The 14412-nt window shown below is 39.0% G+C and overlaps 1 protein-coding gene across 3 annotated transcripts in view; it reads right to left on the bottom strand.

The window, feature by feature from the left end:
- MTDH (metadherin) overlaps positions 1–14412 on the bottom strand; it is a 68701-nt gene that overhangs the window by 16521 nt on the left and 37768 nt on the right. The window contains exons 7-8 of one of the 3 annotated variants that reach the window (XM_012467983.2): positions 9843–9932; positions 6017–6115 (exon numbers count right to left, since the gene is read on the bottom strand). The exons of 1 other annotated variant lie outside the window; for it this stretch is intronic. In XM_012467983.2, the coding sequence (XP_012323406.1) occupies positions 6017–6115; positions 9843–9932 (189 nt within the window). The remainder of the gene's footprint in view (positions 1–6016; positions 6116–9842; positions 9933–14412) is intronic. One more of the 3 variants, XM_012467984.2, reaches the window with a different exon arrangement.

Below are 14412 nucleotides of genomic sequence, written 5' to 3'. Positions count from 1 at the left end.
TTCTCAAAAATAAATTTTATTCTAGACTTCTAGATACCTTTCTCTCATTATAGGAGGCAATGAATTTTTAACTCCTTTAGGAAGCTATCACTGACTTATTCTAAAAGGAAAAAACAGTCTTTGTCTTTACCCAGGTTAAATAAGTAGCTCTCAAAATTAATTATTCACTTATTTCCCTGCACATCCTATATATGTTCCTGTAAATCTACTTATAGTCAGGTTTAATTTACAATGGTTTAAGATGACAAAGGTTAGGCTTTATTTCCAAATGGTTAACAAGTTGTCCCAACATTGCTTAACTGAAAAATCCAATCATTTCCCACTAATACCTAATGCTACTCTTATCAAATACTCAATTCTTCCCCCATCCAGCGTCCCCGAGATGGAGTCTTGCTCTGCGCCCCCCAGGCTGGAGTGCAGTGGTGCAATCTTGGCTCACTGCAACCTCCGCCTCCCGAGTTCAAGCTATTCTCCTGCTTCAGCCTCCCAAGTAGCTGAGATTACAGGCACATGCCACCACACCCAGCTCATTTTTGTATTCGTAGTAGAGAAGGGGTTTCACCATGTTGGCCAGGCTGGTCCTGAACTCTTGACCTTGTGATCCGCCTGCCTTGGCCTCCCAAAGTGTTGGGATTATAGGTGTGAGCCACTACACCCGGCTTTACTCAATTCTTTCTTTTATATGCACTTCAGTCTGTTTCTGGAATTTCTATTCTATTCCATTGATCTATTCCTGAGGTAGTGCTATACGTAACTCTGTAAAATATTTTTTTGTATCTAGAAGGACAAATCTTTTTGCATTATTTTTATTTGCTTTTTGCTATTATTTTTCCAGGTGAACTCTCTTATTGTTTTTGTTTAACAGGAAGGTATAATATATTTTTATGAAGGTTTTAAAACCTATGTTTTGGAAGAATATATAACAATCTGGGAAAATGCTCACAGAAAAAAAATCATAGACAAAATTATCTACACAGTATGATCTCAATTTATATGAGGAAGAGACAAAAGAAAATAAAACATTATATATATGTTTTTTATACATAGTTTTATTTATATATATGTATGCTTTATTTTCTTTTGTCTCTTATATTTTACATTATAAATCTGGGACCATAGGCATGTGCCACCGTGCCTAATTTTTGAATTTTTTGTAGAGATAGGGTATCACCATATTGCCCAGGTTGGAATAATAAATATATTTTAATAGTGGAATTATGTCTATCCAATCCTTTATTAAGCACTTACTATATGCTAGAACTTGAGCTAGGTAGGTACTAGAGATCCAAAAATAAGTAAAACAGAATCCCCCACATATGCAACTCATAGTCTGTCTATTCAGGGATGAAGATAGGTAAGTATAACAAACAATTAAATACACAGTAATAGATTCTGCCATGGGGGCTCTGGAAACAGAAAAGAGTAAGCTAGCAGAGGACAGGGAGAGACAACATAAGTAAGAATTTATAGTCTATTGGAGGAAAAACATGGAACAGGTGATTACAAGTGTGAAATGTGTTATAAAAAAGGAAGTCCCTTCCTGTATTCTAAATTCACCACAAAGAGCAGGTATCTGGAATCAGTATTACATAGTAACACAGAGGCAAAGAGCACAGACCTTCATGTCAAGCAAATGCACATTTGAATATTGTTCTACCACTTAATAACAAGGTGATTTTGGTCAAGTTTCTTTTTTGTTTTCTTTTTTGAGATGAAATCTCACTCTATTGCTAGGCTGGAGTGCAGTGGCACCATCTCAGCTCACTGCAACCTCCACCTCCCGGGTTCAAGCGATTCTTCTGCCTCAGACTCCCGAGTAGCTGGGACTACAGGTGTGTGCCACCACGCCCAGCTAACTTTTCTATTTTTTAGTAGAGAGGGGGTTTCACCATGTTGGCCAAGATGGTCTCGATCTCTTGACCTTGTGATCTGCCCGCCTTGACCTCCCAAAGTGCTGGGATTACAGGCCTGAGCCACCTGGCCCGGCCTGGTCAAGTTTCTTAATGGGCTCTATTATCAACTTCATAGAATTGCTGAGAGGATTCTATGAAATACATGTAAAGCAATTCATGGCAATGCAGTAAGTGCTCAGTAAGTGGTAGCAATTGTGTTTATTATCACTGATATTAAAACCAGTTTCTAATCTATAAGGCATGTATAGCTAAAAATTAATTTCTCACAATTCTGATGAACCTCTCAGTAAGATATACTTCATATGTAAGATATACTTCAATCTAGTAGATGCCTGGAACCAACTACCCATCTTATACCAAGCATTCATTAATAATACTTTTAGGAGGTTCATATGCCAAGCTATCATTGGTTTTGCTTAAATCTCACAGATAAGAAACCCAAATTTAGAAAACTGCTGTCCATAACCCATGTCTCTAACACTTCTTGCCAGAAAAGAAACTATTAAGTAGAAAAAGGTTTAGTCAGTTGAATGGGCAATATATCAACATATCACCCATTTTCTTAATATAGGTGGTGGTAGGTGGATAAAACATAGAGTAAAATGCTTAGTAAAATTATTTTTTATTTTTTTTTATTTTTGACAGGGTCTCGCTCTATTGCCCAGGCTGGAGTGCAGTGGCAAGATCATAGAGCACTGTAGCCTTGACTTCTCAGTTTTAAGTGATTCTTCACTTTAGCCTCCTGAGTAGCTGGGACTACAGGCATGGGTACCATGCCCAGCTAGTTTTTTCTATTTTTTTTTTTTAAGAGATGGGGGTCTCACTATGTTGCCTAGGCTGGTCTTGAAAACGTGGGCTCAAGATATCCTTGCACCTTGGCTTCCCAAAGTGCTGAGATTACAAGTCTGAGCCATGGCATCCGCCTGAGGAACTAATTCTTAAGATTCATAGGCCTAATATACCAAAAATCTTTTTTGAGATGAGTCTAGCTCTGTTGCCCAGGCTGGAGTGCAGTGGTGCGATCTTGGCTCACTGCAACCTCCACCTCCTGGGTTCAAGCAATTCTCCTGCCTCAGCCTCCTGAGTAGCTGGGATGACAGGCACGCACGACCACACCTGGCTAATTTTTGAATTTTTAGTAGAGACAGGGTTTCACCATGTTGATCAAGCTGGTCTGGAACTCCTGACCTCGTGATCCGCCCGCCTTAGCCTCCCAAAGTGCTGGGATTACAGGCGTGAGGCACTGTGCCTGGCCGCCAAAAAACTTCTCATAGTTCCCTTAAAAATGATTTACAGTATAGTTTGCTCCAATTATAAATTATTTCTCATAGCTAAAGTTTTCCATTAGTCTGCCAATGTCTTTTTAAAGAGCTATACAGGTTTTCTTACAAAAGGGTAAGGAATTTGTCTCTCAATTTAATTTGCTTGTGGAATAATGTTTTAGGTTTAAGCATCTCATTGCTGGTCTTTATTTGGTTGTCAGCTGTTTCTTGTCAGAACTTAATTCAATGTAAACTTTAATAACTTTTTAACAAAATAAAACAATTATGTTAGAAAGACATTCTCTAGTGTTTTAACAGACAATATTAGTTAACCACATTGGGTAGACTAATTTTGCCACTAGAAGGATACCAACAGCAGCATTTACTGGATATTTACTATATGTGAGGCAGTGTTCTAAGTGCTTTACATGTATTAACTCATTTAATCTTCTCATCCGTACTGCTGGAGAGGAATTACTATTTTTACAGATGAGAAAACTGAGGCATAGAATAATCATGTAACCAGCATTAAGGGCAATGGCAAGGAAGTTAAGACTGAAACCCAGGTAGTCTGTCCTGAAAGCTCACGCTCTCAGCCACTCTTGTTACACTACAGCTAATTCATTCATTCCTGTATGCCAAGAAAAAGTTCTATTTAACATCTGACTTTTTACATGGGTTACAATGATGCTGTTCTTTTATGGTCAAGACAGTGATAGATTAACATATGTCTTCAAACTGGAGGGTCAATATATTAATTATAATGTAAAAGAAAATGTTAAAGAGAAACTCTGGACCTAATACAGCATAACAAACTTGAGGAAGATGGTGTTTCTGATACATATTACTTGGCTTAAGTACAGAATCCTATGGATACATGTTTTAAAAATCTTTTATCTTGGCAGCCAATCATGTTTTTCATATTCAAAGTTATCTTAATATGGATAAAATACAAAGTGGAGCTACTCTGTCCAAGCAGGAAAGCCTAGAGACCTGACCACTCTATTTTCCTCTGCCTCAACCCACAGCAGCTCAAGATACCTTACCACTATTTTCCTAGAGTCACTCCTATCATCGTTATAATCACTCCTCAATTCTATTCTGCACATAGCTGGTAATTCTTCCCAAAGCACAGATACACTGTTTTTTTTTCCAAAAATAGTGTATCTATTTCACTATTTCACCAATAGTTTCACATCCTCGTAAAACCTTGGATTTAAAATACTTCATACACAGTCAGCCCTGCGTATCCATGGGTTTTCCATTTGCGGATTCAAAAATGTTCGGGGTAAAAAAATGAATGAATTGTGTCTGTACTGAATATGTAGAGACTTTTTTTTCTTGTCATTATTCCCTAAACAATACAGTATAACACTATTTACACTGCATTCGGTACTATAAGTAATCTAGAGATAATTCAAAGTATATGGGAGGTCATAGGTAGGTTATATGCAAATACTATGCCATTTTATCATAGGGGACTTCAACATCTGTGAATTTTGGTACCTGAGGCGGGTCCTGGAATCAAGCCCCATTAAAACCTCACAACAACCTATGAAAATAGATATGACAGGTTATTTGCTCGATTTTACAGCTCCCAGATAAGTGACAAAGCAGAACCATATGAAGTACGACATTTTAGAGTCAGGACTAAAATTCATATTTACTGTCTAAGCTAGTACTGAAAACCGCCAGCTCCCTAATCTTTAGCCACCAATTCAAGGCATGGCATTTCACAGTATGGTTCTCCCTGATCTTTCTCCCCTCATCTCCCTTAATCTGTAAGAACTGTGCTTTAACCAGTGTGTTGCCAGCTGACCTTGATGATTACTATCATCACCAAGGCTGTACCAGATAGTGGTTAAGAGGATGAACTCTGGAGCCAGACTAGCAAGGTTTGAATACCACCCTCCTCCCATTTAACTGTGTGACCTGGGGAAAACTAGAAAACTTACCCTTGTCACAGCTTTTTCATCGGAAAAGTGTAAAAACAAATAATACTTACCACACAGAAATGTTTAAGGTATTAAATGAGATAATAAAATCCAAAAGACTAAAACTAGTGTCTGGTACACAGTCCAGTGTTTACTTTTACTGTCATTATTATTACTACTGAACACCTATGTATAAAGACCTGCACTAGGTTCTGCGTGTATAAAAGAGTGCAAGTCCCCATTTTCAGAGGGTTCTTTACTTGGATAAGCAAAACATATGCTTAAAAATGGTGGAAAACCCCAAAGGGAACATATACATGCTAACAGAAAATAGTAAATAGTAAAAAAGAACGTGAAATAAAAATTCAGAGAAAGTAAATTTTGAGATTTGGGTTTGTGAGGAAAAAAACCTCATACATTTTTTTAAAATGAAGACAGTATGAGCTTTCTGAACATACAAACCATATTCTTCCTTTTTTAAAACAACTCTTCCTTTAACTAAACTTCTACTGGCAACTGGGTTAAGAACGTGGTTTTCTACCAGCACAAAAATGTTGTGTATACTTCACAAATACAAAGTCATTCCTGTATATTGAATTCAGTCTATTATACTACCTAGGAAGAGAAACAAACATTTATTTAAAACAAAAAATTTAAAAACTAGAAATACTACAGAGCAACTAGAAGAAAACTTTACATTTAAATATTGCCTCAATTATGATAATTTAGTTTTAATTTTACAGGTATTCAATAATCAGGTTTCAAGTAGTACATTTGGTATTAAATTATATTCTTATGACCTTTAAAGGTGAGAAATTAGAATTAAAATTAAAACATAAAGCATGAATTCAGGGTGCTAGAAAGAAAATTCTGAAAAAAATAACTGATAATTTTTAAAAGGACATACTTAACCCAGACCATTCATCATCGATATAGGGTTGATTACGGCTAACATCCCACTGATAATCAGAAGTGGTAGACTGAGAAACTGGCTCAGCAGTAGACCCTTAAATGAAAAACGAATGCAATAAAATTAAAAATGGAATTTCCTAATGATGTTTCATAACAATAGTTCTATACTTTGACATGGAGACTTTATTTTAAAAATATCTCCTAAAAGGAAAAATTCAGACATTAGAAAAAGAGTAAGTTAAAAGGAAAGTAGAATTGAGGGTAATTTTAGATTACTTATGATAATCACTTGATCTAATTCACTGATCAGAAACATATATTTTCCCTAGCACCAATTCATTAGATTTTGTATTCTGTATTTTATGTCAACTGGTTACCTATAAATTCTTTTTTGTTTTTGAGACAGGGTCTCACTCTGTCATCCAGGCTGAAGTGCAGTGGTATGATCATGGCTCACTGCAGCCTCAACCTCGCAGGCTCAAGAGATCCTCCTACCTCAGTCTCTCAGGCAGCTGGAACCACAGGCTTGCCCCACCATGCTGAGCTTTTTTTCTTTTTTCGAGATAGAGTCTCGCTTTGCTGCCCAGGCTGGAGCGTAGTGGCACAATCTCAGCTCACTGCAATCTCTGCCTCTTGGGCTCAAGCAATCCACCTACCTCAGCCTCCCAAGTAGATGGAACCACGGGTACACATTATGCCCAGCTAATTTTTGTATTTTTTGTAGAGATGGGGTTTCACCACATTGCCCAGGCTGGTCGTGAACTCCTAGGCTTAAGTGATCCTCCTGCCTCAGCCTCCCAAAGTGCTGGGATTACAGGCATGAGCCGCTATGCCTGGTATCCTGGCTTAGTTTTCAAAAATATTTTTTTTTTTTTTGAGACGGAGTTTCGCTCTTGTTACCCAGGCTGGAGTGCAATGGCGCGATCTTGGCTCACCGCAACCTCTGCCTCCTGGGTTCAGGCAATTCTCCTGCCTCAGCCTCCTGAGTAGCTGGGATTACAGGCACACGCCACCATGCCCAGCTAATTTTTTGTATTTTTAGTAGAGACGGGGTTTCACCGTGTTGACCAGGATGGTCTCGATCTCTTGACTTCATGATCTGCCCGCCTCGGCCTCCCAAAGTGCTGGGATTACAGGCGTGAGTCACCGCGCCCGGCCTTCAAAATTTTTTTGTAGAGATAGGGTCTCCCTGTGCTGCCCAGGCTGGTCCTGAACTTCTGGTCTCCAGTGATCCTCCTGCCTCGGCCTCCCAAAGTGCTGGGATTACAGGCATGAGCCACTGTGCTCTGCCTACAAATTTCAAGAAGTCAAAAAAAGTTGTTTTTTCCTTCTTCTTAATGGAAAATAAAACACAATAGAAATCTCTGCCATTGATCATTTTAGTCCTGGCTGTTTCAGGACTATGTATCTTCAGAACCCTGAAAGAGAGAACTAGAAAATGTCTGAGTTAGCTAGAATCTTTTGGTTAAGAAACGTTAAATAAATAGGTAATTATTTAAAGAAGTGAGGCAGAGAAAAGCTAAAGAGACAAGAGAATTACAGGAGATCTAGAGACTAAGTTCAAGTGCATTTAAATAAAATAGTGTCTTGTAGGTTTTGTCTGTTTTTCTTTTTTCTCAGGTGAGCGGAGCAGGCTGGGTGAGAGTGGGTTCACATAGTCTTTTAGGAACCTGATGAAAGCTGTGGTAGCCTGCTGTCTAGAGATAAACAAAAAATTTTACATATAGTTTTGGGGGCATATGAGTTCACTGATGCCAGGTCAAAACCCCTTGCTTTATAGATATAAATTCATTTTAGGATGTAAACGTAAAGCAGTGGTTCTCTATCAGGTGTGCACATGCACAAACACCCCCTCTGAATCAGAATTTACATGTGTCCTGGAGTCCTGGGATGACTCTGATATATATATTTTGGATTCAGAGCCACTATAAAAAGAAATGATTAGGAAGAAAAGATACTTGTTTAGTTTAAAAGTCTTACATACAATCACATCCTTCTATGAGAGTCCTTACTACTTTATAAATTTCTTCTTGGTTACAGATGATCTTACCAGCATTCCGCTAATATATTAACTGCTTGATATATACTCTCTCTCTATATATGTTTAATATATATATTTTAATGTAAACTTTAACAGAGTAATCCTATAAAATTCACATATAATTAATATATTAGTTGCTTAGAAGCAGTATTGTAACACTGGTGCTATTCCTTTAGCAGCCCACACTACTTTCTCTGAATATAAGAAGGGAACAGCATTTGTGTTGTACACTCACCAAATGAGGAAGCAGCGAACCTGTACTTCCGGAACCAAAATGTGGTTTACAAGACCAGAGTTTGGAAAACTATGACTCGTAGACCAAATCCAACCATCTGGTTTTTATATGGCCATTGAGCCAAGAATCATTTTAACATTTTTAAATGGCTAAAAAATATCAGGCCAGGCACAGTGGTTCACGCCTGTAATCCCAGCACTTTGGGAGGCCGAGGCAGGTGGATCACAAGGTCAAGAGATTGAGACCACTCTGGCCAACACATTGAAAGCCCATCTCTACTAAAAATACAAAAAACTAGCTGGGCATTGTGGTGCACCTGTAGTCCCAGCTACCTAGAAGGCTGAGGCAGGAGAATTGCTTGAATCCCAGGAGGCAGAGGTTGCAGTGAGCCTAGATCGAGTCACTGCACTCCAGCCTGGCGACAGAGCAAGACTCTGTTTAAAAAAAAAAAAATCAAAAGAATAATATTTTGGAACCAGACATAGCTATTTGCTTACTGTCTCAGGCTGCATTCTTGTTGTAACGGCAGAGTTGAGTAACTGCAACAGAGGCTGCATGGCCCACAATCCCTAAAACGTCTACTATCTGTCCCTTTATATAAAATGTTTGCTGACCCCCTTTCTAGCTTAGTGATTCCAGACACTGCGGAACTACAAAATTAGTAATCTAGTAATCTGGGTCCATGAATTCCAGTGTGAACCAAGCACTGCAAACTAAACAATGTCTCCAATATTTTATACACACACACACACACATTTTGAGACAGAGTCTTACTCTGTCACCCAGTCTGGAGCGCAGTGGTGCTATCATGGCTCATTGCAGCTTCAGCCTCCTGGACTAGAGAAATCCTCCCACCACAGCCTCTTGAGTAGCTGGGACCACAGGCAAATACCACCATGCCTGGCTAATTTTTTTTTTAACTTTATGTAGTGAAGTAGTTGCCCAGGCTTGTCTCGAACTCCAAAGCTCAAAGTGATTCTCCCACCTCAGCCTCCCTACATGCTGGGATTATAGATGTGAGCCACTACACCTGGCCTCCCACATTTGTGTAATATTTGTTAAATACATATAGTTTCTATATGATTAATAAAACATATATCCATTTAAGTAATGCAAAATTGACAGTATTTTATAAATCAATAAATATTATTATGTGGGAATCCATAACCTGAAAGGGTTAGTTTTAAAGTCATGATGAGTAACAGTGAACAGAAGTAAAATGTCAAATTGTAACTGAAAGTATGGTAGGACTACATTAACAACAGAAGACTATGAACCTGAAGGGAAGGCCTTGCATGTGTATTTGTCTGTGTGCCAATGCACTGTCAGTAATCTCAGGCCACAGAATCCTTACACCCCTAGAGACGGGAATTAAGCCATTTGCACACAAGAATTTAGGTCTTCTCTCCCAGTTGTAAAGGCCTTTGCCATTTTATAATAGCTGCTATTTATACTGATATCAGTACTTGATTAGTTCTTCAAATAACAAATACTAAAATTAAACAAATGTTTTTGTTAGCTGAACAAAAGACTGTTTTCACATACCAGAAACAGCAGAGTTAAGTGTGAGAGATGCAAAAGAAGCAGAATTCTGTTCAGAGGTATTCATTCCCCTATCCACACTAGACCAAGCAGCTGTTAAAATAAAGAATGTCACTTGGAACCTTCAATTTGCAATCAGACTTGAAAGATACATAAAGATTTAAAACTATGATAACAATATTTATCAAGATAACCTCAGAAATTAGAACCACTTAATATAGCAACAGCTACTATTTACTGGATATTTATTATGTAGCTGAACCCCTTACACCAACCACTTCTAATCCTTACAGCAACTTTGCTAGGCAATTTTGGAGCAATTAAGTGACTTGCTGATAGCTAGAAAACAGCTGAGCCATGATTACAACTTAAGTCAATTCCCAAAGCCTATGCTCTTTTCCACGATACCAAGCTGCATTGTTATCTATCATAATTAAGCAACTACTTTGGGATAGCACTGAACTTGGTACTTGATTTCATTACAACAAATTCTCATAATTACTTAAGTATGAGGTTCGTACAGGTTAAATAACTAGCCTGAATGTCCATAAAAGCTATCATATAGAAGAACAGACATCTATAATTAATAGATCTGTCTGAACCAGTTCCTGTTCATTACTGTATACCATGCTACACTCTCAATAATTTCATGACATTTCTTTTTTATTTTAAAGAACATAAACCTCCATGAGACAAGTCACATCTGTCTCTTCTCTGTAATCCATTACAAACCTACTTAATATAGTTCCCTTTCAATTTTAATAAAGGTCCTATTCTATCTAGGCAGGAACTCTAATTTGCTGTTTAATTTTATTTATAACAACATTAAGTAAATACCATCTAACTTATGTCCTAATTATGAAATGTTACATAGCTTTTTATAAGTAAATTGCAGGCCAGGAGCAGTGGCTCACATTTGTAATCCCAGTACTTTGGGAGGACGAGGCAGGTAGATCATGAGGTCAGGAGTTCAACATCAGCCTGGCCAACATGGTGAAACCCCGTCTCTACTAAAAATACAAAAATTAGCTGGGCATGGTGCCACATGCCTATAATCCCAGCTACTTGGGAGGCTGAGGCAGGAGAATCACTTGAACTGGGACCTGGGAGGCGGAGGCTGCAATGAACTGAGATTGCTCTACTGTACTCCAGCCTGGGCTACAGAGTGAGACTCCATCTCAAAAAAAAAAAAAAAGTAAATTGTAAATATCCCCAAAAGGTCACACAGTTCCTAACATTACTCCATAAAATTCAACCATTTCTTTTACCAAATAAGAAAGGATGCTTTATAGCATAGAAATTAATGCTTTCTTTTCTGCTGAAAATGGGAGTGGGAATTTAGGAATGCCTTTTTTTCCTTTCCCTTTTTTTTTTTTTTTTTAAACAGAGTCTTGCTCTGTTGCCAGAATGGAGTGCAGTGGCACAATCTTGGCTCACTGCCACCTCCGCCTTCCAGGTTCAAGCAATTCCCGTCTCAGCCCCGAGTAGCTGGATTACAGGCACGTGCCACCATGCCTGGCACATTTTTGGATTTTAGTAAAGATGGGGGTTTCACCATGTTGCTCAGGTTGGTCTTGAACTCCTGAGCTCAGGCAATCTACCTGCCTCAACCCCCTCAAAGTGCTAGGATTACAGGCATAAGCCACCACACCCAGCCAAGAGAATGCCTCTTTCAAACAAATTTTGATACCTCTATACAATTTTTCAATACAATGAGGAGGAAGGAAGAGCAACCTTAAGAACAATATTAGTAAATGATCTAGAGTTTGATTTTTGACAGTGTTAGGTTTTAAAAAAGTGGGGCCAGATGTGGTGGCTCACGTCTGTAATTCCAGCACTCTGGGAGGCCAAGGCAGGCAGATCACCTGAGATCGGCAGTTTGAGAGCAGACTGACCAACATGGAAAAACCCCATCTCTACTAAAAATGCAAAATTAGCCAGGCATGGTGGCACATGCCTGTAATCCCAGCTACTCAGGAGGCTGAGGCAGGAGAATCGCTTGAACCCGGGAGGCGGAGGTTGTAGTGAGCAAAGACTGCACCATTGTACTCCAGTGTGGACAATAAGAGTGACACTCCAACTCAAAAAAAAAAAAAAGTGACAGAAAAAGCTAGGAACAAAGGAAAAGAGTATTTTTCTACTTACTAAAAAGTTTCTAGTGGTCGGGAGTTTGAGACCAGCCTGACTAACATGGAGAAACCCGTCTCTACTAAAAATACAAAATCAGCTGGGTGTGGTGGTGCATGCCTGTAATCCCAGCTACTCGGGAGGCTGAGGCAGAAGAATCACTTGAACCCAGGAGGCGAAGGTTGCAGTGAGCCGAGATTGCGCCATTGCACTCCAGGCTGGGCAACAAGAGCGAAATTCTGTCTTAAAAAAGTGACAGAAACAGCTAATAACATAGGAAGAAATATTTTTCTACTTACATACTAAAAAGTTTCTAGTGTCTACTGGTCCCTCAAATTAGAAGAGATAAACAAAAAATATTTGCAATAAGCACAAGAGAAAAAAATCGTATGTTTAATGTACAAGAAAGTTTAACTAGATTTAAAAAATAAAATAGTAGGCAGACATGGTGGTCCACATCTGTAATCCCAGCACTTTGAGAAGCCAAGGTGGGTGGATCACTTAAGCCCAGGAGTTTGAGACCAGCTAGGGCAACATAGTGAAACTGCGTCTCTACAAAAAATACCAAAGTTAGCCTTTAATTAGCCTTCAGGCATGGTGGCACACGCCTGTGGTCACAGCTACTCAAGAGGCTAAGGCAGGAAGATCATTTGAACCCTGGAAGTTGAGGCTGCAGTGAGCTATGATCACACCACTGCACTCCAGTCTGGGCAACAGAGTGAGACCCTGCCTCAAAAAATTAAAAAACAAAAACAAAAGCCAAAAAACCATGAAGAGCTCATTAGACAAATGGGAAAATAACATTAACAGACAATTCATAAAAGAAATAGAAATGACCAAGAAAGGGCCGGGCATGGTGGCTCACGCCTATAATCCCAGCACTTTGGGAGACTAAGATGGGTGGATCATGAGGTCAGGAGTTCGAGGCCAGCCTGACCAATATGGTGAAACCCTGTCTATACTAAAAATATAAAAATTAGCCAGGCGTGGTGACAGGCGCCTATAATCTCAGTTACTTAGGAGGCTGAGGCAGGAGAATTGCTTGAACTTGAGAGGCAAAGGTGCAGTGAGCTGAGATCACACCACTGCACTCCAGCCTGGGTGACATAGTGAGACTCTGTCTCCAAAAAAAAAAAAAAAAAAAAGAAATGACCAAGAAATCTGTGGAAAAATATTCAATCTCATTAGTAATATTACCAAGTTAACTGAAATAATTTACGTACTTTTTGCTTATCAAATCAGAAGAGGAGGAAAAAAAAAAATCCCCAACCTTGGTAAGCATAGGATAAATGGGTATTTACACTAATGCTTTGAAAATAAATTAGAACAACTCTCTTAGAAAATACTTAGGCATTATGTAGTAGGGCATTATAAACATTCATATTCCCTTTAATCCAATATCACTCACAAGACTCTGTCCTTAAGAAATAACTGCAAAACATGGCCAGGCGTGGAGGCTCATGCTTGCAATCCCAGCACTTTGAGAGGCCAAGGCAGGAAGATCACTTGAGGTCAGGAGTTCAAGACCAGTCTGGCCAACATGGTGAAACCCCATCTCTATTAAAAAAACACAAAAATTAGCTGGGTGTGATGTGCACCTGTAATTCCAGCTACTTGGGTGGCTGGGGCACGAGAAATGCTTGAACCCAGGAGGTGGAGGTTGTAGTGAGCTGAAATCATGCCACTGCACTCCAGCCTGAGCAACAGAGCGAGACTCCTTCTTCAAAACAACAACCCCAAATATATTCATTGCAACATTATCTACAATGGTTAAAAAAAGGAAAATTACTTCTTAAATAATATGGGAATAGTTAAGTAAATTATACTATCCTTAGATTATAGGGCCATTAAATATACTTACAAAAAGTAAGGAAAATGTTTATATTACAATATTAAGTGGGGACTTGGGGAGACATAAACATGCATATCCAATTTTAGTTGTATCAAAAACAAAAACACTAAAACAAAACTATAGGCTGGGTGCGGTGGCTCATGCCTAAAATCCCAGCACTTTGGGAAGCCGAGGTGGGCAGATTACCTGAGATCAGGAGTTCAAGACCAGCCTGGCCTATATGGCAAAACCCCGTCTTTACTAAAAATACAAAAATTAGCTGGGTGTGGTGATGCACATCTGTAATCCCAGCTACTCAGGAGGCTGAGGTAGGAGGATCACTTGAGGAGGTGGAGGTTGCAGTGAGCCGAGATTGTGCCACTGCACTCCAGCCTGGGAGACAGAGAGAGACCCCACCTCAAAAAAAAAACAAAAACCAAACCAAACTCTACCCACTCCACCCCCACACTATACACAGTGGGGGGCAGGAGAAAGGGAGGGAGAAGAAATATAAATAACAGTGGTTGTCACTAGGTGGCATAGTGATAACTGTGGGATTTTCCTTATCTTTTTGCAGTTTCCCACATTTAATGTGAATTTCTTTTCTATAATACA

The sequence above is a fragment of the Aotus nancymaae genome, unplaced genomic scaffold (assembly GCF_030222135.1).
Source record: "Aotus nancymaae isolate 86718 unplaced genomic scaffold, 86718_ANA_hifiasm-v0.15.2.pri h1tg000036l, whole genome shotgun sequence".
NCBI classification, from domain to species: domain Eukaryota; kingdom Metazoa; phylum Chordata; class Mammalia; order Primates; family Aotidae; genus Aotus; species Aotus nancymaae.
This window is presented reverse-complemented; position numbering and strand designations above follow the sequence as displayed.